The sequence below is a fragment of the Camelina sativa genome, chromosome 19 (genome assembly GCF_030686135.1).
Source record: "Camelina sativa cultivar CO46 ecotype springtype chromosome 19, ASM3068613v1".
Taxonomy (NCBI): Eukaryota; Viridiplantae; Streptophyta; class Magnoliopsida; order Brassicales; family Brassicaceae; genus Camelina; species Camelina sativa.
In genome coordinates, this window is record NC_141898.1 from 18,997,377 (window position 1) to 19,018,269 (window position 20,893).

The 20,893-nt window shown below is 34.0% G+C and overlaps 3 protein-coding genes and 1 long non-coding RNA gene across 9 annotated transcripts; 3 read left to right on the plus strand and 1 right to left on the minus strand.

The window, feature by feature from the left end:
- The first annotated feature begins 6 nt into the window (after positions 1–6).
- LOC147920793 (uncharacterized) lies at positions 7–1,223 on the plus strand. The gene is made up of 2 exons (XM_087501231.1): positions 7–744; positions 1,062–1,223. Exons 1-2 carry the CDS (start codon positions 7–9, stop codon positions 1,221–1,223), a joined length of 900 nt encoding a protein of 299 aa, XP_087357357.1.
- Positions 1,224–2,630: 1,407 nt separating this feature from the next.
- LOC147920794 (uncharacterized) lies at positions 2,631–5,027 on the minus strand. The gene is made up of 5 exons (XM_087501232.1): positions 4,911–5,027; positions 4,680–4,811; positions 4,288–4,635; positions 3,659–4,006; positions 2,631–3,350 (listed from the first exon to the last, which is right to left on the minus strand). Exons 1-5 carry the CDS (start codon positions 5,025–5,027, stop codon positions 2,631–2,633), a joined length of 1,665 nt encoding a protein of 554 aa, XP_087357358.1.
- A 4,252-nt stretch (positions 5,028–9,279) lies between these two features.
- On the plus strand, positions 9,280–14,174 carry LOC104766655 (methylmalonate-semialdehyde dehydrogenase [acylating], mitochondrial). Of its 2 annotated transcripts, XM_010490576.2 has the most exons (19): positions 9,289–9,765; positions 9,858–9,934; positions 10,018–10,089; positions 10,185–10,346; positions 10,429–10,507; positions 10,590–10,744; positions 10,851–10,914; positions 11,266–11,345; positions 11,515–11,580; positions 11,851–11,901; positions 11,989–12,140; positions 12,468–12,558; positions 12,691–12,771; positions 12,989–13,066; positions 13,148–13,183; positions 13,290–13,333; positions 13,429–13,507; positions 13,609–13,699; positions 13,788–14,174. In XM_010490576.2, exons 1-19 carry the CDS (start codon positions 9,747–9,749, stop codon positions 13,892–13,894), a joined length of 1,584 nt encoding a protein of 527 aa, XP_010488878.2. In that variant the 5' UTR covers positions 9,289–9,746; the 3' UTR covers positions 13,895–14,174. The 2 variants fall into 2 exon arrangements, with proteins under 2 accessions (XP_087357058.1, XP_010488878.2); XM_087500932.1 differs by lacking the exon at positions 11,266–11,345 and having other exon boundaries at positions 9,280–9,765.
- A 174-nt stretch (positions 14,175–14,348) lies between these two features.
- Positions 14,349–16,475, plus strand: LOC104767955 (uncharacterized). 5 transcript variants are annotated; one of them, XR_015590773.1, is made up of 8 exons: positions 14,349–14,524; positions 14,623–14,707; positions 14,798–14,874; positions 14,971–15,084; positions 15,170–15,457; positions 15,638–15,757; positions 15,849–15,998; positions 16,245–16,475. It is a non-coding gene; the product is annotated as an uncharacterized LOC104767955 (long non-coding RNA). The 5 variants fall into 5 exon arrangements; XR_015590775.1 differs by having other exon boundaries at positions 14,364–14,515; XR_015590776.1 differs by having other exon boundaries at positions 14,385–14,524; positions 15,214–15,457; positions 15,957–15,998.
- Positions 16,476–20,893: the final 4,418 nt, after the last annotated feature.

Below are 20,893 nucleotides of genomic sequence, written 5' to 3' on the forward strand. Positions count from 1 at the left end.
CGATACATGGCTTCCCTTACTAACGTAAATCCGGCCCTTGCAGCGTACTTGAATGAGGCAGACCCAGCTTTATGGTCTCAGGTTTACTGTCCAGGAGATAGATACAACATCAAGACTAGCAACATTGCGGAATCTATCAACTCCATGCTAAATAAAGCCAAAGGTTATCCCATCACATATCTTATTGAGTTTATTACGAAAAAGTTAGGTAGGTGGTATTGGAAAAGACGAGAGGATGCACTTAGTCTGACAACCACTTTTAGCCGGGGTGTTGAGTTCTTATTGGTCATAAGGGAGCATTACACAGATATGATGACAGTAGAACACATTGATGGCTGGCGTTTCTACGTTAGGGGTGGGCAACGTGACTGTTTGGTTGACTTGGAAGCAAAATCTTGTTCATGCGGGATGTTTGATGTTGAGAAAATGCCATGTTCACATGCAATTAAGGCTGTCAAGTCAAGCGGATGGCATATGTCTACCGTAGTCGAAGCTTACTATAGAAAAGATTATGTCTATGCGTTGTACGCGGCTACCATCATGCCCAATGTCGAGCACGATCCAATTGGGCCAGATATCCGATGTATACCTCCAATAACGAAGCGGAAGCCTGGAAGGCAAAAGAAGTCTCGTTGGCTAACATGGCTAGAACTGTCACGTAAAAATGGGAGCAAGCCGAGGAAATCTCATAAGCAATATGCTTGTTCAAAATGCAGACAGCCTGGACATACTCGACCTCATTGTGTAAGTAACAATCCCACGGCAAGAAGAAGTTAACTTCATTGTGAAGTCATCTAGAGTTTCCCTAGCTATAATTTGTCTTTGTAATTTTCCGGGATTATCCCACGTGTTCAAGTCGACATTATCAAAGACTAGTACGTAACATTCATTTACTCGTAAGACCATTTTATGATACTCCTCTTCTTGAACAACCACAATCAGCAAGAGAATGATGAGCCAAATTTTGGGGTCAGTTTCTGATAAAAATTCGCATATACAAATAACTGCTCCAATCTGCAACTACTGTGGTAGATCAACAATTATTGTGAAATCATGGACAGATGCAAATCCGGGAAGAAATTTCTTCAGATGCACTGTTCATGGGTTTTCCCATTGGTCAGACGCAGAACCATCACATGGTTGGCAAAGGCGGAGCTTATTGGATGCGAGGGATGAGATCCGTCGACATAGAGAAGAAATCAAGGTACTTAAAGAATCTGTAAGAGAAATGAAAGAACAAGTTGTTAATGGTTTGGTGAACACTGGGGTGGTTAACACATATGAGGAAGACAAGAAAAAGTTTGAATGTGACTTACTAGCAGCGAATGAAAGGGAAAATATGCTTCGACAATTTATGGTTCTCTCTTGGATAGGTTTCATTGTTGTCATCGCAATGTGTCTTGGGATGTGTACCAAGTCTCTAAGTTAACTTCAATCTGATGTCTACTAAGCTTTCGATGTATGACGCGTTTCTCTCTACATTCAATGTACCCTTTCGATATCTCTGCATTCGTTGTACCCTTTCGCTATCTCTACATTCGTTGTACCCTTTTGATATCTCTACATTCGTTGTACCCTTTCGATTTCTCTACATTCATTGTATCGTTGCCGTCTCAATTTTACCTATAAATATCCTCTCAATTTCCACTCAATCTATTGCATCTCCTTCTTCGATAACAAGAGAATAAGTTGGTTACGAGCTATGGCCGGAGAGAGTTCCAGTAAGCGTAAGCAAAACAGTTCCGATTTCGGGTGGAAAGAGGAAGTAATAGATGCCATGAAAGACACTTTTGAGAGGACGAGAGTCGTGGTTGAAGAAGAGACGAAGGACCGCTTTAAAGTCATTCTTCGTATGATGAGAGATCACATGAAGAAGAAGGAAGAGGCTACTGCCCTTGTGCATCAAGTGGATCTGATCGACGCTCAACTATCTCAATTGAATCAAATATTGGGTCAACAACTTGTCGACTTCGAGGCAGAGCACAAGAGATTAGAGGAGATGAGAGAGGTTGCGGAAGCTGATGTCAAACAGTGTGTGGTTCCTCCTCCTATTGATTGGGGCAAACTTCATGTCCGTCTCGACGATTACTTGCATCACCCAAACTCCTATTTGTATTTTATTTTTGAACTTAATGTATGCATTCTGAATATCTATTTCTCTATTTCTATCGGTCAACTCTACATGTCTATTGAACAACAATATCCATTCGAAGTCTCCAAGTTAACTTCAGAAATATGTCTACTAGGCTTTCGTTGTACGCTATTGTTTAGAGAGACTACAAGTAATTAATATTTTAATAAGTAACTAATGAGGAACAGACAAGTGTACACTATTATTAATGTTTGACGTATGAAGTTATGTAAATGTTACGAAAAACTGACCAAAAAATACTAATATCCCACGTATAACTAGTAGGCAACAAGAACAATCATCCTTACACATTAGAGTTTAAAAGGAGGATCACACAAAAAATATGAAGATCCCGCCCATCATTAGAGTTTAATCAGTAGGATCCCACCCACAAAATATAAAGATCCCCCAAACAGAAACAAAACATCAACCCTACATCATCCTAATGAGTCATACATACTTAAAACAAGAGTTTAAGTCTTTCAAACAAAGTTTATAGTTAGTCTCGGACTGGGGGAGGATCATAGAGCCCAAAGTCGTCTATGTAGTTCTCCTCATTTGGTCCACGGCATTCAATCTCGTGAAATAAGTCACAAGCCATCTTCTCCCTTATCCGTGTGATGTTTGCGTCGCACAAAGTAGTAGGAAAGGCTAACCCAAGAGCATGACATTCTATGTACTTCAAAGTATACACACCACAGTCACCTAGCTTCTTGTTCGGAGGCATTCCCTTTTTCACCCGCGCATGAGTGAACTTCTCGTACGAATACATATGCTTGTGGTCAGGGCTGGCTAACTCCCGCAGCACGTAGGGAAAAAAGACGGCAATAGGCTCGATGGCAGATGCAAGCTCTTCGTCGTTGGTGACACTCAGGATGTTATCCGAGACGATGATGTGTCTCATGGGAATCGAGATCCACATAGCTACCCAGTGCGTCGACTTCACGTTTAAAGGCGCGTATAAATCGTCCACTTCCAGACTCCATTGCTTGTTAGTCTGAGTATACGGTGGATACTCCCCTGCATGGTAGCTGAAGGCACCAGCTGGCAACAGTTTCCCAGATCCATTAGCATGTGCCTCAGAATTGACAAAGTCAAGGTACTTCGTTGGCCACAGATGAGTGAACATAGCGTCTAGGAAAGCCAATCTACTCATTCTAAATATATGAGGATGTTGCGCGTGTTGATGTCTCAATAGATTCAACCCCGCATCCATGTGCTGGATAACCACATGGATTTAAAACGAAGTTATATAATATTGAAGACCGACTCAAAGTTTTCTAGTATACTTGGAGAAGAAGTTTTCTAGTAGACTTACCGAATCTCGTAGCCAGACTGTTTTTGTCTGCAGGTCGTACCACCAAAGACATCATCGGGATTTCTTTAGGACCTTGTTCTTGTACGTCCTACGGGTGATGAATGGTTTGAATACATATAAGTTACTAGAGTTTCGACAAATAGAATTTTTGAAACATAACATAAAAGTTAGTAGACTTACGGATCTTTCTTTAAGAAATAAAGGAAAACCTTCTTCAACTCCATGTATGCTTTATCAAAAGGATTGTACGCTGACGTGGCTGATTTATCACCCACGATAGTCTTGGTTGTGTTATCACCAACGAAAGGAGAACGTTGACTTGACGCCAACCTCTTAATCCTTTCAGCCTTGCCATGTGCCGCAATCCTAGCCGCTTCTTTCCTTGGTTCTTGTTTCTTGGCTCTAGCAGTCAAGTCAGCAGTTGTTGGGATTTCCGTGCGAATAAATACAGGTGGGTCTGACTCAGTGTCAGATGATTCAGAGCTTACTTTCTTTGGCACCTTCGTATCCGTACAAGTAATAGGTGGAGATGGTTTCAGGGGCTCAGATTGCCCTGGCTTGTTTTGCAAATTCCGGTTTAAAAGTTACATGGTCATTTATGGAAACAGATAATATTAAAGTCGCCTCATATGTTTAATTTGTCTCAAATAAAACAAACAAAGAAAACACGGATATAGAAGTCTACTTCACATAAGGAAGTCTACTTCACATAAGGAAGACAATTGTTTTTATGTCTTCGAAGTTGACAACTTCTGGAAGTCTATTTTTTCCTCGCCTTGTACCTGGTATTGTGATTGTGAGGGATCATAGTAGGAAATTGCAAGTGTTCAGAACTAACCATTTCCGTCTGAGAGTCCTTCTGTTCATTTGATACAGCCTCTTTCGTACCAGTAGCTGCCTGAGAGTCCTTCTGTTCCTTTGATAAAGGATCAGCCTCTTTCGTACCAGTCACATCTCCCTTCATTTTGGTAAGATCCGAAGCCAGGCTTTTAATCTTCCTATTCAACATGTTGAAACCTTCCTTCATCTGATCGAGTAGAGCTGCTCCCCACATGTCGAGCTCATCTTTAATAGAATCCAAGATATTGAACTCCAAGGTAGTTGAAGTACTTGAACAGTGCCTCTTCCCACTTAGCTCATCAAATGTACCGGCTCTCTTCTTCTCACTCTTTTCCTCCACCTTCACCTTCGTATTGTTGGATTCATAAATACCATCCGTCTGCCACAAACCTCTCCCCCACCTCCATGGACCAAAATCCCCTTGAATGCTTTCAAAATGTTATCAATCTTCTCATATGCTTCATCGTCTTCCCAAACAGGACTAATCATGTCACCAATGGTTTTGAAGTGTCTGAAGTTTGTCTACAATTGATATAAAACAGTGTACTAGTTCAAATCTAACACAATACCGAGTCATCTAATATCGTTGATAAATTATAGACAAATCACAGAGGTGCGTACCTGTTTTAGAATGCCCTCTTTGACATTTTTTCTACCGCGAGAACTGCGGTAAGCAAGCAACGATGGACTTGGATTGTTCGCCAACGGTTCCCCAATTGATTTGCCAAAATCAGGCATAGATTCTTACACCCATATCTGCAGAGCTTCGACAAATCCGTCTATGGTGTAACTATGCTTGTTTAAGTCTTTCTCCTTAACAGACAAAATCATGTTCTTGAAAGCAACTCTTCCCCAGGAATAATCAAGAAATGCATTTAAATCCATGACTAGCCTAGCCATATTTAGACGGGTGGGCATTGATGGTTTCCTAGCTTCTATAAACCCATTGTAGATAGCTAAATAACCCAACCTAATACGATCTATTCTATCCCAATCGCTTGAGTTCTTACATGCTGCAACCAGTTGCTCAATACTCATACCGCTGTCTAAATTGACTCCAAGCTTCTCCCAAAACTCTTCCATCTCGTCTGAAACCTCAACTTGTGGCTGCTCCAACGACTCGACATCGTCACAGTTAAGTCCAGTGATGGCTTCAGACTCATTCAAAGAAAATCGTAAAGGGTTAGATCCAACCAGACTCCAAATCTCGTATTTTTTGTTGCAGACTATCTGAAAGGTGAGCATATGGTGAACCAGTCTGGAAGCCCATTCGAATTCGAGCTTGTAGAACTGTAACAAGACACCCAGTCAAGATTGATAAATCTCGTCCCATTCATCCAGCTCAAGAGCTTTGTACAGTTCAGCAAACAGCTTCGTATCGTTGCTGTAATAGCCGATGCTTTTTATTGGAAGCGGCTCATCACCTTTCGTGTAAAACCTCCGAAGAAATTCTGGTTTTCTCTCCTCGTCCATTATGCAAGATAAGATTAGGTTTGGCGGGGAAATTAAAAAACGAGAGATTGAGAAAGAGGAAGACAAATCCAATAAGTCTATGAGTCAAATTGAAAAAGAAGGCTACTATCAAATTGCAAAAGAAGTCAACCTCCGGTTTGATCGAAGAGGACAACGGTGGCGAAGACGCGGCGAAGATGAAGATAAAGCGGCTGGGTTGAAGAATACAGAGTTCGTCAGATTTGGTACAAATAAGTTAAACAAAGTAAGTAAACTGACAAACCGAAAGATAGAGATTTAGGTTTAACATGAACAAAAAATGGGAAAATCAACCGTTAGTGATAAGCGATAAGCGGAAGGATAAGCGGAAGAGATAAGCGGAAGGGAATCGTTTTCTAGTTTCTTATGAGGAAGAATTAGAGATAATTATCCTATGTTATCTCGGTTTTTTAAATTGTATAAAATTACAATAATTATAATAATCGCGGTTTTATAAAACCAAAATCTTTTATTAGAAACAGTACCAGAAAATTAGGAAAAAATTATAAAGAAACCGGTTAAAACCGGTTACCGCGTATCGGTGAATTAAACATATAAATATTACCGCCAACTAACGTCAAATCAAATTATACTTTGTAATGAATATGTTGACGACTTCTCTGGCAGACTTCTCCACGGGAAACTGGACCGTTTGCAAATCTATCAAATCAAATTAATTTTTGTACTATTATGCTGAAGACTTATCAAGTAGACTTCTTTCTGGAGAAACTAAAACATATTTTAAACTGCAAATCCATCAAATCAAATTAATTTTTGTACTATTATGTTGAAGACTTATCAAGTAGACTTCTTTCTGGGGAAACTAAAACATACTTTAAACTGCAAATCCATCAAATCAAATTAATTTTTGTACTATTATGCTGAAGACTTATCAAGTAGACTTGTTTCTGGGGAAACTAAAACATACTTTAAACTGCAAATCCATCAAATCAAAATAATTAATACATCGTTAACGATGATGAACGAGTTTCTATGGTACAGGGACAAAAGTTGCGTATATATAGAATTCTACACTTTTAAGTATAAAGTGATATGATATAGAAACTTTCTAAGAGTTACAGAGACGTGAATGATAGATGATTATACACTTATATGATGAAGTGAAGTGATATAGAGAAAGTTTCAATTACCCAACTGTGATCAGTCTCCAATTAAGCGTGGATGATTTATATTGACCGATACAAGTATATTGACCAATCACCAATTTTCCGTCGTGAAGATGAACTACGTACTATTTTTTTTTAAAGAGAAAAGAAATGATTTACAAATAACTTTTTTGGTTGCAATTTTAAAATAATCAAAAGACCCGTGCTGGTTTATATATACGAGACGAAATAGTTACAATGAACAGTTACAAATTAATAACGCAAACCGTCGTGTCGTAAATCATTAACTTGTAGACTTCGTCTACTAACTTCTTAATGTAAACGGGGGAAGTCTACTAAATAGGTCATCTAATGAAGTCAATGATATCGTCCACATATTACGGAAACTGAAGCAAGTTCACAGATTACAGACATAAATACGCCATTCAAACAAACGGCCACGATAAAGAGAGGTTCACAGATTTTAATTGAAAGATCTATGAAGCAAAAGAGATTAATACAAGAATAAAGATTATACCGGCGATTAAGACATTCTCGACGGACTGACAGACGTAATTCCTTCATCTGATCTTTCACCTTGTCTAGCTGCTGCTGAACCCATAGCATTTCATCATTTTCCTGGATGGCTGTAATAGAATCCTTTTGGTCGGCAAGTCCACCTCTCATTGCTTGAAGTTCTTGCATAATAGCCTCATCCCACCATTTCATAATATGGTCCTCTCCATCCTATACCGTACCATAGAAATAAATATACCATAAGAATATTATCTATACTCAAATAATAATTATACCAAACGAATAAACCATCATACAATCTAACAACCTCATGGTTATTGCATCCAAAGAAAATCCTTCCAGGATTGTCGGATGTGGTGGAACATTTCATAACGGTTTCCCTTCCGCAGTAACATTTGTCAGGAATTCCAACTGTCAGGCCAAGACTTGCAAAGAACTAGAAGATGGCTGAGTGTAGCTGTGTAACCCCATATCTGAGTGCAAAATGAACAAAAAACTATGAGAACATATATATTTTCGAAGAAAATTAGCTAAAGCATTACAAAAGCAAATAACCGACGATAAATGATGAGAATACTTATCTGAGATGTCCTTGAGTTTCGAAGACGATAAATGATGAGGATAGACTCTGAATTTTCGAGAGCAATAATATCGGAATTTTACAGAGAGAAATTGTGGAGAGAGAAAGCATATACAAACTAGAGTTGACTTACAGAAAGAAGTATTTATATGGTTATTGAATCCGGTTAGGTTAAAATCAAGAAATCGGTATGCATTCGGTTAGGTTCAGCTATCGGTTTGGTTAAATTGTCTGTGAAATTAAAATAATATAATATTAATAGTTGATGGCATTACAAAGTCAACCACCAATAGTTTACAGAGAGGTCTACTTAAGCAAATCCTAAATCAAATAATTTTAACCTTATCAGCATTTCCTCCCTTAATTTGACTTGTTTATATGTAAATTTATTTTATTTCAATGCAGGAAGTCTGTGTGGTTATTATTTGGTCAATAGATTTACCAAATTATTTTTTATAATTTTTAAAATTAAAATTTAAACTATAATTAACGAGTAGACATATCTTTATTTCTACTCGTTGACGTCAATTGGAGTCTCCCTTAAATGTATCTATTGCATACTTCTTCCGGGTTACATCTGTCATTTCGGCTTCTGTGTTTTGTTTGGTCGTAAGGCAGTCAACTGTAATTTCAGCACTCATAGTGGTTATGTTTCTCGAAAATCGAATATGGGGTATACGATTTCATTCAAATGCAAATAAAGGTACAAAAAATGCAATTTTCCCATGTTTATATAGAAGTGAATATTTACAAAATTTAGAATTGATAATTAAATGTATATTTTCCTTAATCCCATTTCTATTTTTTTTTGTAGAATTAATAACTTAAAACTAAAAAAATGTTATAATTTCGAATTTTATGAATTATATATATATATATATATAATCTCCTTATAATTATTTTTTGAATTAATTTTCTTTTGTAATTTTTTTATAATTATCTTTTTATATTATTAATATTGTTTAAAACAAAATATTTTGTTTTGTTGTTGTAATCTCAAATCCTTCCTATTAAATATTAATTTTTACACATGTCAAAATTCCAGATTAATATAAATTTGACATATGTCAAAATTTTATTAATGACTAACGATTGAAAACCTAATTTTATATAATAAGATATAGGATTCTTGAAAAATTATCATCATCTGGTGGAATTTTTTATCTGACTTAATTTGAGATAGGAAAAAATGATTAATTTATTAAATATTCATGCACATAAGTTGTACTGTAGATATTTTATGAACTAGTCTAATATGATCAGGCTGTCACCGTTCATTACATATGTGAAGAAATACATGGTGGTTTCCCATCAAAACCGCTTTAAATTTTGCTCTTTTGTTTTTTTTGGTAGAAGGAGACAAAATCTCCCACAATTACAAGAACAAACAACACAAACGTCTCTCATAGTTCGCTACTTGCGTCTCTTTACAAGGAAAAATAAAAAGGAAGAGGATTTTTTTTTTTTTTTTTTCGTCTTTGGAAGATTTGCTTTAATGATAGAGAGTCAAACTTAAGAATCCTGAGTCTTTTTTGTCCCACAAAAGAAAAAATCGAAACTTTTTTTAATTGATCTAACGGTTTTATATCTAACCACGTGGCAATCAACAACGAAGATGAACGATCAACACTGAGTCAGCACTCACTCATCACTCCAATCCAAAACGTATCTGCTTTTCTACCAGACGACACCAAACTACTACGATCAAAGTATCAGCAACACCAAATCAATCAATCGAAGAAGATGTTGCTACGAATCTCTGGTATACTCTCAATTCTCTTTTTTTGTTCTTAATCGTAATCTCGAGACTTCGATACCATCGATGCTAGTTTTGTTGTACTGTGTTTTTTCCAGGTAACAGTCTGAGACCTTTGACAACTCACTTTCTCGCTCTCCGTAGCTCTTGCTTATCAACTTCACCGGACCCTCCTGTGAGTTCTTGGGTTGATCTTGATGTGATTTTTACTGGGTTTGATTTTTTTTTTTTGATCATATGATTCTGTTTTCAATTCAGAGAGTACCAAATCTTATTGGAGGTTCTTTTGTTGACTCTCAATCATCATCACATATCGATGTTATCAACCCTGTAAGCTCTCTTAATACTTTTTAGTCCTATTGTGAGTGTTCTTAGTACAAAAAGGTTTGAACTTTGAAGTCAATTTTTCGTTTTGCTTGAATTAGGCTACACAAGAGGTTGTTTCCAAAGTTCCATTGACTACTAATGAAGAGTTTAAGGCGGCGGTATCCGCTGCCAAGCAAGCGTTTCCGTTGTGGAGAAACACGCCGATTACTACCAGGCAGCGTGTTATGCTCAAGTTTCAAGAGCTTATACGCAAGAATATGGTAACTCCTACTTGGTTTAGTTTTTGTTTTTTTGATATCTTGACATGTCTTTGGCTGAAAGTTTGAATCTTTTTTTGTGTAGGATAAACTTGCTATGAGCATTACGACCGAGCAAGGGAAGACGTTAAAGGATTCCCATGGTGATATCTTCCGTGGGTTAGGTTAGTTTTTTTCTTACTGTAGGTTTGATTTATATGATTGACAAGCAGAGGAGAACCTTACTGATTAGTTTTTGGTACGCAGAGGTTGTGGAGCATGCCTGTGGAATGGCAACTTTACAGATGGGTGAATATGTCCCCAATGTATCTAATGGAGTTGATACATATAGTATTAGGGAGCCATTAGGTGTCTGTGCTGGCATTTGTCCCTTCAACTTTCCAGCCATGATTCCTTTATGGGTACCATGCTAAAGCCCTTTTATGATAACAGATATGTAGATCCTTAATTGTTTATGATTCTCTCTTCCATGAAGTCCGAGTATTTACTGTGTGTTTGTTAGTGCAGATGTTTCCAGTTGCAGTGACATGTGGTAATACCTATATTCTTAAGCCATCAGAGAAGGATCCTGGTAAAGTACTCAAATTTTGTTACCATTATTCCGTGGGATTATTTCAGTAACTAATGGTCACTCCTGTGATGTTTCATCGATGAATGAACTTTTCAAGATATATAGACTTTCTGATCATGTCTTATCATGAGTGAACATTCACCTTTCTAGCAATGCCATGTGATGCGCTGAATGCTCTTAGATATATCAGATTTTCTATATGTTACACTTTACCACCTGCAATATTGGTTAACCGTTGTCCACGATTGAAACGAAGCTCTCTTCTAGTGATGGATTACTGTTAATAAACATATATAGAGAAAACAAAATGTGGTATTGAAACTGGTTGTTAATGTTACTTGCGTTGGGAAGGTGCTTCTGTAATACTTGCGGAATTGGCAATGGAAGCTGGATTACCTGACGGGGTTCTCAATATCGTTCATGGCACTAATGTAGGCTATTTCAAAAATTCTCGCTTAGTTTTCTATTTGTAGTAGGATTTAAATTGTTGCAGAGAGGATTCCCCTTAAAACTGTCCCAAAATGTAATACAGTATGTAGAGATTCCGCAGTATTACCTTCACTTCTTTGTCATTAACAATAATGCTTCTCTACATGCCAGGATACTGTGGATGCTATCTGTGATGATGAAGATATAAGAGCTGTTTCTTTTGTTGGCTCGAACACAGTAAGTATATCTTTTGTTGTGCTCTTTTATAGCCTGTAGACTTGGGTTTGCGTTTGACCAAGTTATGATTGATAATATTTATAAAATTACATCTAGTCAGATTCCTGTGTAATTATTTCAGCTAGATAACATAACATACTACTCTATTGCACAGATAGCTAATTATACCTTTAAACTCTTCTAAATCTGATGATGGCAGAATTGCTTTTCTTCTGAGCTCAAATTTTTGGTTTAACTTGTGTATTCCGAATGGAATTGTTTTGTTTAAAGGCTGGAATGCATATATATGCAAGAGCAGCAGCGAAAGGCAAACGTATTCAGGTAACATCTTGCATCTTTTCCCCTGTAAAATTCCTCCTCAGTATTAGAGACTAATAATGTCAAATTGCTTATTAAATATTGACTCAGTCAAATATGGGGGCGAAAAATCATGGACTTGTCTTGCCTGATGCCAACATCGATGCTACTTTAAATGCGCTACTTGCTGCTGCGTTTGGTGCCGCTGGACAGAGATGCATGGCACTGAGTACAGTGGTATTTGTAGGCGATGCAAAATCATGGTACTGCTAACTTTCTTTCCTCTGTATTCAAATCAGTCTAACAAGTTTTAACCTTCTCCAGTATCATATATTCATTTTTCTTGTGATAAACACGCTTGCATGTAACCTTTTTTCCATCCGGAGGTTTTGCAATTCCACAACCTTACTATGCATAAACCATACACAAACATATTTGGGCAACACTTCTTTTATTAATTTAGAATGACAGATAACTGTTTGTTGTCCTGGATTTAAAAGCTTAGTAACTGAAGAAGCTGTGTGAGGCCAGTTGATTTTCATTTGACAGTATAAAAAAGATTAGCTTTTAACTTGTCTGATACTAACCAGGGAGGATAAACTCGTTGAACGAGCAAAAGCCCTTAAAGTCACATGTGGGTCAGAACCAGATGCAGACCTGGGTCCTGTGATTAGCAAACAGGTATTTTTGTGCTCAGACCTCTGCTACTGGTCATGACTACTGCTGAACTTACGTGTGTAATGATCATGTTTAGTGTTGTGTTTGTCTGTTGTTTTATATATATAACGTATTGCTAAATTTTTATATGGCTAGGCCAAAGAAAGGATATGCCGCTTGATTCAGTCTGGTGTGGACGATGGTGCTAAATTGCTGCTTGACGGAAGAAATATTGTGGTATTTACACAATCTCCTAAGTTACTGCTGTTGCAACAGTCTCATCGTGTCTTAAATACAGTCCATTTTTTTACGAAATAGTAATCATCACGAACTACAGAAATATATTGGTCTCTTTGTGCTGGATGATATCGTTGGATTAAAAATCTTTGTGTAATCTTGAAGTCAACAATCGATTAGTCCGAGAAGTTTATACATCTTCTCTCGTAACAAACAGGTTCCAGGATATGAGAAAGGGAATTTCATCGGTCCTACCATTTTATCTGGTGTTACTCCAGACATGGAGTGTTACAAGGTATTATTATTCTGTACTTCAGCAAAATAATCCGTAGTCTGCTTGAAACTTACATTTCTTTTGTCCTTTGGCACATTGCAGGAGGAAATCTTTGGTCCCGTTCTTGTATGCATGGAGGTCAGATTGGAAAAAAATAGTTTTATTCTAATCATTTCATTCACTTTTTTATATATTCGTAGTGATTTTATGCCCTCTGATACCTGTGTGACATATTCGTTTACAGGCAAGCAGCTTTGATGAGGCCATATCCATAATAAATAAAAACAAGTAAGCACCCTTTTTTTTATATCCCATTTATATCTCAATACTAATATTATTCCTCGCATGTTTTTTCAACAATTTGGTATTTGCGCTTTCAACAGGTATGGGAACGGTGCTGCGGTTTTTACTTCGTCGGGGGCAGCAGCAAGAAAGTTTCAGATGGAAATTGAAGCAGGACAGGTATGACGAACTTTAGACCCTATAAAAATACTACAAAACTTGTTGTATGCAACTTATTACATGGTTGATCTCTTCTTTTGTTGTTATTAATGTTTTACCAGATCGGTATTAATGTTCCAATCCCGGTTCCATTACCGTTCTTCTCCTTCACTGGGAACAAGGCCTCTTTTGCCGGAGATCTTAACTTCTATGGTAAGAAGATTGTCACAACTAACTAAACAGAAGAAGATGTATTCTCTTTCTCTTGGCTTATATACTCGAGTTTGGAATATTGTTGCAGGCAAAGCAGGAGTGGACTTTTTCACTCAGATCAAGACAGTGACACAACAGTGGAAGGATATTCCAACTTCGGTATCTCTTGCAATGCCTACTTCGCAAAAGCCATAACTAAAGCCAAGTCCAACAAATTACTTTTCCCTTTGGATCTCAATTCAATTTCATTGAACCCTTTGTTTTTTTTTTTCTTTTTCTCAATGCTTTTATATTATTTTCCTATGCGTAGTCCTAGAGCTGTTAGCAATGGATCTCAACAAATTACTTTTCTTCTTTTTTTTTAGTCGCTATGATAAAAAACTAGTACTCAACTAGTTATCATGGGAAAAGTAACAAAATAAAACTTCATATTTGCATAATTCATGAAATAAAATCTTAAGTGAGAAATTATCTATGTTTACGTTGCTTGAGTTGTTTTAGACACATCAAAAAAGTTCACTTTAGGGATTCGTAAAATCAATACAATAAAATTTTTTGGTTTTTCACCATGTGCTAACAGCTTAACACATGAGAAAACCAATTAAATTATAACAATAATATAACTCATCTTTTATAATCAATCAAATCTGTAACCAATCAAATTATTACTACAATCATCTATAATTTTGCTTACCTATCAAATAACATTCTAATAATCTGAAATTTATCGAAAAGGTCTCCAAAATCTCAACAACCCGAAATCTGATTTCTTAATTCTCTCTTCACCGTGTCTCAAGAACTCGCCACCACTCTGTGGTAATATATGTATGAGTTTCGATTTCGTCTGGAAGTGATGAATCTGTTAATTAGGTTAAGTTGAGATATTTTAAGGTTTTTCTATTTTTTTTTTTCTTTTTTTTCAGCTGTTGGGTGAAGATAGATCATCAAATTGGATCTTATTGATTTCTTCTCTTACTCTAGTACAATCCAATATATAGATATTGTCAGGTAAACAAACCTTACTTCTAGACAAGATTGGTATTTTGTGCATATTTTGGATTCACAAGATTAAATCTGCTATGTTGTTAACGAAACTAGGTCGGGTGAGCAAGCTTGCACTGCTTATATGATGTTCAGGGATTCTTATTCTCAAGAAATTGCTGTTTTACTCAAGTGTAAGTATTGTTTCAATTTTATTCACTTTTTTCTTTCTTTTTGTGTGTCTCTTGAGCATTAATAACTCGGTTCGTTGGAATTCTCGCTTTCTTCAGGGCACAACAATATTGGATCAGCGTGTTTGCATTACTCGTTGGGGACAACATCACAAAGAGTTCGATTTCTGGAATGCGACTCCGCGGGGTTTTGAAGATGAATCACACTCAAATGTACGAATCTTTCTTTTACACATTTCTCAGTTTTGATCTTTCTGAGTTTTATTAAATAGTAGAATCTTACACTCACTGGTTTCAGGTTTGGTCTCATTTCTAAAGCTCATTCGTTCTTCAATCATGTAGCCTCATGCTCAACGAGGCAAGTTCAATGCTGGAGAAGCAGTGACTAAAGCTCAAGAAGTGGTGAAAACAATGCCTGCCACAAGATTCGTGCTAGGCAAAGACGCTTTAAGCAAAGCTAAAACCGTTGACGAATCCCACGGTGTATCAGCTGCGGTGATGGCTAGAGTTTCCCAATTAGAGCAGAGGATTGGTCTCACTGACAAATCTTTACCGGACTTGAAGCTGTAAGAATGACCGAGCAAAGGTAATGTGTAGAGAACATAATTTGTATTCGATTTGGTGTGTCACATTCTGTTTTCAAGGAACTGAGTGTTATCTATTTAGTGGTCACCTTTCATTGAAAAAAGAGTTGGATAGTAACGCAAGTGTGTTTCCATAGACATTTAACTATGTTTTTAAGTTTTATGTCTTTTTTTTGCTCTAGATTGTTTTGGGAGGCGGTTAGGACCACATCTTCGTTACTCGGTTTATCCTTTTCCTTCTCCAAGTATGTTCTGAAGCTGGATCGGAGTTCCTGAGGATCACCAAATCTGTGGTCAACAAGGTATTTACTCATTTTCTTAAGATAAAACTTTGTTCTTTTTATCGTATATATCTCATCGGAAAATTTATCCATGGCCGCCGCAACCGAGAAGCTCCCGCAGCTCAAATACGTCGTTGATGGAATTACTGAGATGGGGTTTTGTGTTGTCGATTCTGGATCTTCATTGTTAAGACTGTGGCTTGTTTCCTTTTTGTTTCAGTGAGAAGAGTGGATTCATCAACCTCGTGTCACGTTACCTCAGGTTCGTCCTTCAATCGCCTACTTCCGTATTTTGTATCTTCGTATGCTGTCTTCAATGACTTTATGATTTAATATATGTTAAGAAATACTATATAAAACCTACTTTGATATGATTAGTTTGCTTTTCTTTGCAGGACTAGATAAGTCCGTGAGTTAAAAAATTTAACTTAAAATGTTTCTTTTCTGATATAAAACTATTCCATGCATGAGCTTTTAGGTAATTTTTTATTGTTCTTGTTTCATGCAGGCTAAGCATAGGTTAATTCCTTATGTTCGGATGTTAGTGCCGCCAAGGAGATGGAAAGGATATGCTTTCAAACTTCTTTCTTCTTTGGTTCTTAATACTTACGATTCATATTATTTAATTGAGAACCTCATGCTCACACATTGTTTTATATAGACATGTGTTTGTAGCACTTATGTGTACAAGTACTGCCACATTTTCTTCATATATGACAAGTGTGGTTACTTCTTTTTACTTACTATATTACTAGGTAACAACCAGCACTATGTATGGGATAAATCGATTTAAAGAAAATTATTATATGTAAAATTATTATTCGAGAACCAATATTTGTTTGTGTCAAACATAATCTTTAACTAAAATTTTTTTATTTATTTATTCAAAGCTGCGTTTTTCGTGTAAAAAATATGTTTCACCCGTGAAATCTTTAAATGTGTAAGAGAAAATATTGATAAAATGTTATTATTTATTGCAACATGTCTTTTTTGTGGTTTAAAAATCAAATTCATATCTCTTATGTTTTATTTTGTAATCATAACAATTTGACATGTTTCTTATGTAACCATAACAAAATATACTAAATTACTCGGTAGTTTAATTAATTAATTTTATTATATGTTAGTAACAATCGGATTCTAAACTAACTTTTCTGAATATAATCTTGATTTAATATTTGTGATTAGGCTATTTAAATCTTTTGACTTAGTCGGTTTGTTAATATTTTCTATAAATAACAGATTATAAGCAAAAAAACCATTATGAAAAAATTAATAAAATTTCAAAATCAATGTATTCGTGCAAGAATACATTTCACATGTGAATTATGTTTACGTGGTAAAGAAAATATTTATAAAATGTTACAATTTATGGAAATATATATTTTTTTGTGTGTTTTAAAAATCAAATTTTTATATTTATGGTTAATCGAGTAACTATAACAATTTTTCATAATCTAATAATCACTCATTTTAAATATATTATGATTTTATTTGAGTATTAAGTTTATTTATAATGATAATGGTTATTGTTTCATTGGTATTAAAATTCTTGATTTATCTGTAATTTTTTTTTTTTTTTTACTTTGCTTGGCACGTCGTTTACGAAAGAGATTATGACTATTATGATTATGAAAACGACTACGAATGTGAGCTTCCGGTCTCCATAACAACGAGAAAGGTATATGGTTTTGTTAGTTTCAAAGATGAGAAATGCATGAAGGAGGCCATCAAGGGAATGAACGGTCAGAAGCTCGCGTTAAAGACCATTAATGTGCAAGAGTCTCACTCATCTCGGAGGAGTCGTCGTCGTGGTGGACGTGTTGGCTCAAAAAGGGTTTAGAAAATAAAATATGGTTATATAAGAAATAAGGCTCTTTGTAACCAGTAACCAGTAACCAGTAAGGTGCTTTGAATAAAGTAGTACAATTGAGAAGTTTTTTTCATATAATCTCTCTTTTATTTTTCAACTAAATAAGGGTCCGCACGATGTCCGGATTTTAAAATTGTTGAAAAAATTAAATTTTAAACCCTAAACAATTTTAAAAAAAAAATATTATTTCATGAAATAAATATATAAATAACTTTAGTTAGAGAAAAAACCATATTTGTATTTACCTTCATACACTTATTTATATTTTTATATTTTAAATATATTATAACAATTATTACAATAATCTAAAGCTTAATTCTACCCCAAAACTTTTGCCAAATACTCATCATTACAAATATTATTATTGTCAAATTTCAAAAACATTTCACAACTTATTACAAAATATTTTACATGCAAAAAATTCATCAAAACAACATATAATTAATAACCACGTACAATTTTACTATATGTTTTACCATTAAAAATATACTCTTACACCCAAAATTATTTTATTTTTTAAGTATGCTCTTCATCACCACCTATAAAATGTCTGTTAAACAAATTAAACAAATTTTATGTTGTTTTATTTTCATTTTGGCATAATTATAGTTCTTATAATCAGAATAAATTGTTTTCTGACATAATTTTTTTAACCATGATTTTTTTTACTTCAAAGATATTTTGGATGAACAACGGGTGAAAATTATCTACTCAAGTACAATGATTTTATGACCAACCCAATAAAAGTTTTTTATTGAGAAATTGAAAGAAAATTAATATAACATAGAAAAATAAAAAATTGAAAATTATAATCATGATGGTATATATAAGTCTTAAATAATTCAGATATACAAAATAGAAACCTTATAAACAATCCAAAACATGACCTATGTCAGAATCACGTTAAGGGATCGACAACTTGTTTACGGTCCTCAGAAGTATTGCACTGTACCAAAACTACTTAATACTATGACCTCGTCTCAAATATTCTCGAATCGTAAGTTCTAAACTTATTTCTACCGAATCAAAAGTTCTCATATATTTCTATACATACCTGGGTTTAAACGGTGTACAAACCAAATCCGATAAAAACCACATAAATCCGGTTTGAAACCAATTTTAAAACAGTTTACCGTTCTAACTTCCCAAATTAGCTGTCCTATTACGTTTCAAAAATAATAATTTTTTTTACATAACTTATGTTATTCTTTTTAGATTTGTTATTCCCTATTTATTGATTAATAATAATATAAATGTTTAATGGATTATTTTTTTGTTTATATCTTTCAAAATCTAATTGAGAAAACACGTATAATATAATTAGCGTACAATGAAAAATATATTAGTTTTGTTAATTTTTTTTTTTGATTTGGGAAATTTCTTTTTAGATATAAACATGTAAATTTCATGTAAATTTAATGTTATTATCTTAATTAGCTGTTTTGAAAAATAATAATTTTTGACAAATGTCAACCTCATCATTATACTTGACATGTGTCATGATGCTGTTAATGACTAGCTTTGAAACCCCAACTTTATCAAATAAGATTACATCGAAAAAATATTGACATGATTAAAATATAGATTAAATCTTGAAATAATAAATTGTAACCATTATCATCACCATTCTCCAAGTATCATACGGAGGCATAAAAATTAAATATGCTGAACTTAAATTTTCTTTTATGAATTAGGAAATGATAATGACATGCCATTTTAAGAAAATAAAAAATGATATTGACTTGCATAAAATGAATCTTAAATCTGGAAATAATATCCATTATGTATAATTTACTTGACTAATTAGGAACCATTTAATAATTTTGTAGTTCAAAATTTGAGTTTATAGAACTACTTAGGCCCTCATTGGTGACAAACTTTTAAGACTTTAAAATTATTTAATGCATTGAGAGCCATATTTTTGCAATTCACACTTTTATTCTTTTTTTTTTTTTTTAAAGTTTTGAAAGCCAATCTTTTCTTTTTCCTTCCTTGTTTTCTCAAAAATTTTAAAGCGTCAAAATCATGCTATAAAACTAAATAATTTTAAAAACATTATTTTTTTCTCCTCCATTATATTTAAAAGCTCTTCAAAAGTATATATATATATATATATTACATATTATATATTTACAAATTAATTATTCTCATTTTTTATCTTTCTTTTAATATCCATTTCAATAATAATTTTTATTTTTTTCATCATCATCATTAATAATGGTGTAAAAGATTTATGAAATTCATCATTAGTAAGAGAGTAACATTCAAAACAATGCATTAATAAGTGTTTAATGGATTTTTGACTGCTAGTATAACTACTTAATTAAAAAAAAACATTCAAAATAATTAAAAATCAATCAAAACCCAATCACCAAAAACAAAAGAAAAACATAATTTTCAGTACCCGATTGGTAACGGGTGTTACTTATGACTGTAAAGACTTTAACTTTAAAATTTTAGCTGTAGAGAATTTGACTGTAGATGCTTTGACTGTACAAACTTTAACTGTTAAATTTTGATTGGTAACAAACACTTTTAAAGCTGTAACTGTTACTTTTATTATTAAAAATATTGAAATGATGATATTAATGATGATAATAAAAATAAAAATAATTATTATTGAAATGGATATTAAAAGAAAGAGAAAAAAATAAGAATAATTATTTTATAAAAATAAAATATGTAATATATATATATATATATATATTTAAACTTGTGGAGAACTTTATTATTATTTCAATCATCATGGAAAATAAGAAAGAGAAAAAATAACTACAGCTTTTTTTATTAATTTTTAACAGAAAAAAGTTTTACATTTGTGACTTTAAAAATTTGTACGTACAAACTAAAAAAATGAGCAGTTAGACTTTCAAGACTTTTTAAAATAATAAAGCAATGAAAGCATGATTGGTAAAAATAAAATTTTGGCTTTTAAGACTTTAAATTAATTTTAAAGTCTTTAAAGTCTCTCTCCATCAGAGCCACAATCATATATTTGATGGACTTATATTTTAAAAATTATAATTTATCATTAATAAAAATTATTTTTGTTATTAAATTGCTATATGGACTAAATTCTGTCATAATTTATATTTATTATAATTATATTATTAATATCTAATGATAATAATAAAAATAGCTACAGTTTTAAAAGTGGTTGGTAAACAATCAAATTTTTATAGTTAAAATTTGTACAGTTAAAACATATACAGCAAAATTCTTTACAGCTAAAATTTTAAAATTAAAGTCTTTACAGCTAAAAATAACAATCGTTACTAATCAGG

Coding starts and splice junctions, on each gene's coding strand:
- LOC104766655 (XM_010490576.2), top strand. Junction 11,346..11,514: donor ATATCGTTCATGGCACTAAT/GTAGGCTATTTC, acceptor TCTACATGCCAG/GATACTGTGGATGCTATCTG. Junction 13,184..13,289: donor CCGTTCTTGTATGCATGGAG/GTCAGATTGGAA, acceptor ATTCGTTTACAG/GCAAGCAGCTTTGATGAGGC.
- LOC147920793 (XM_087501231.1), top strand. CDS start 7: ATGGCTTCCCTTACTAACGTAAATCCGGCCCTTGCAGCGTACTTGAAT. Junction 745..1,061: donor GACATACTCGACCTCATTGT/GTAAGTAACAAT, acceptor AATCATGGACAG/ATGCAAATCCGGGAAGAAAT.
- LOC147920794 (XM_087501232.1), bottom strand. CDS start 5,027: ATGCCTGATTTTGGCAAATCAATTGGGGAACCGTTGGCGAACAATCCA. Junction 4,007..4,287: donor AGGACTCTCAGACGGAAATG/GTTAGTTCTGAA, acceptor TTGCAAAACAAG/CCAGGGCAATCTGAGCCCCT. Junction 3,351..3,658: donor CATACATGGAGTTGAAGAAG/GTTTTCCTTTAT, acceptor GTGGTTATCCAG/CACATGGATGCGGGGTTGAA.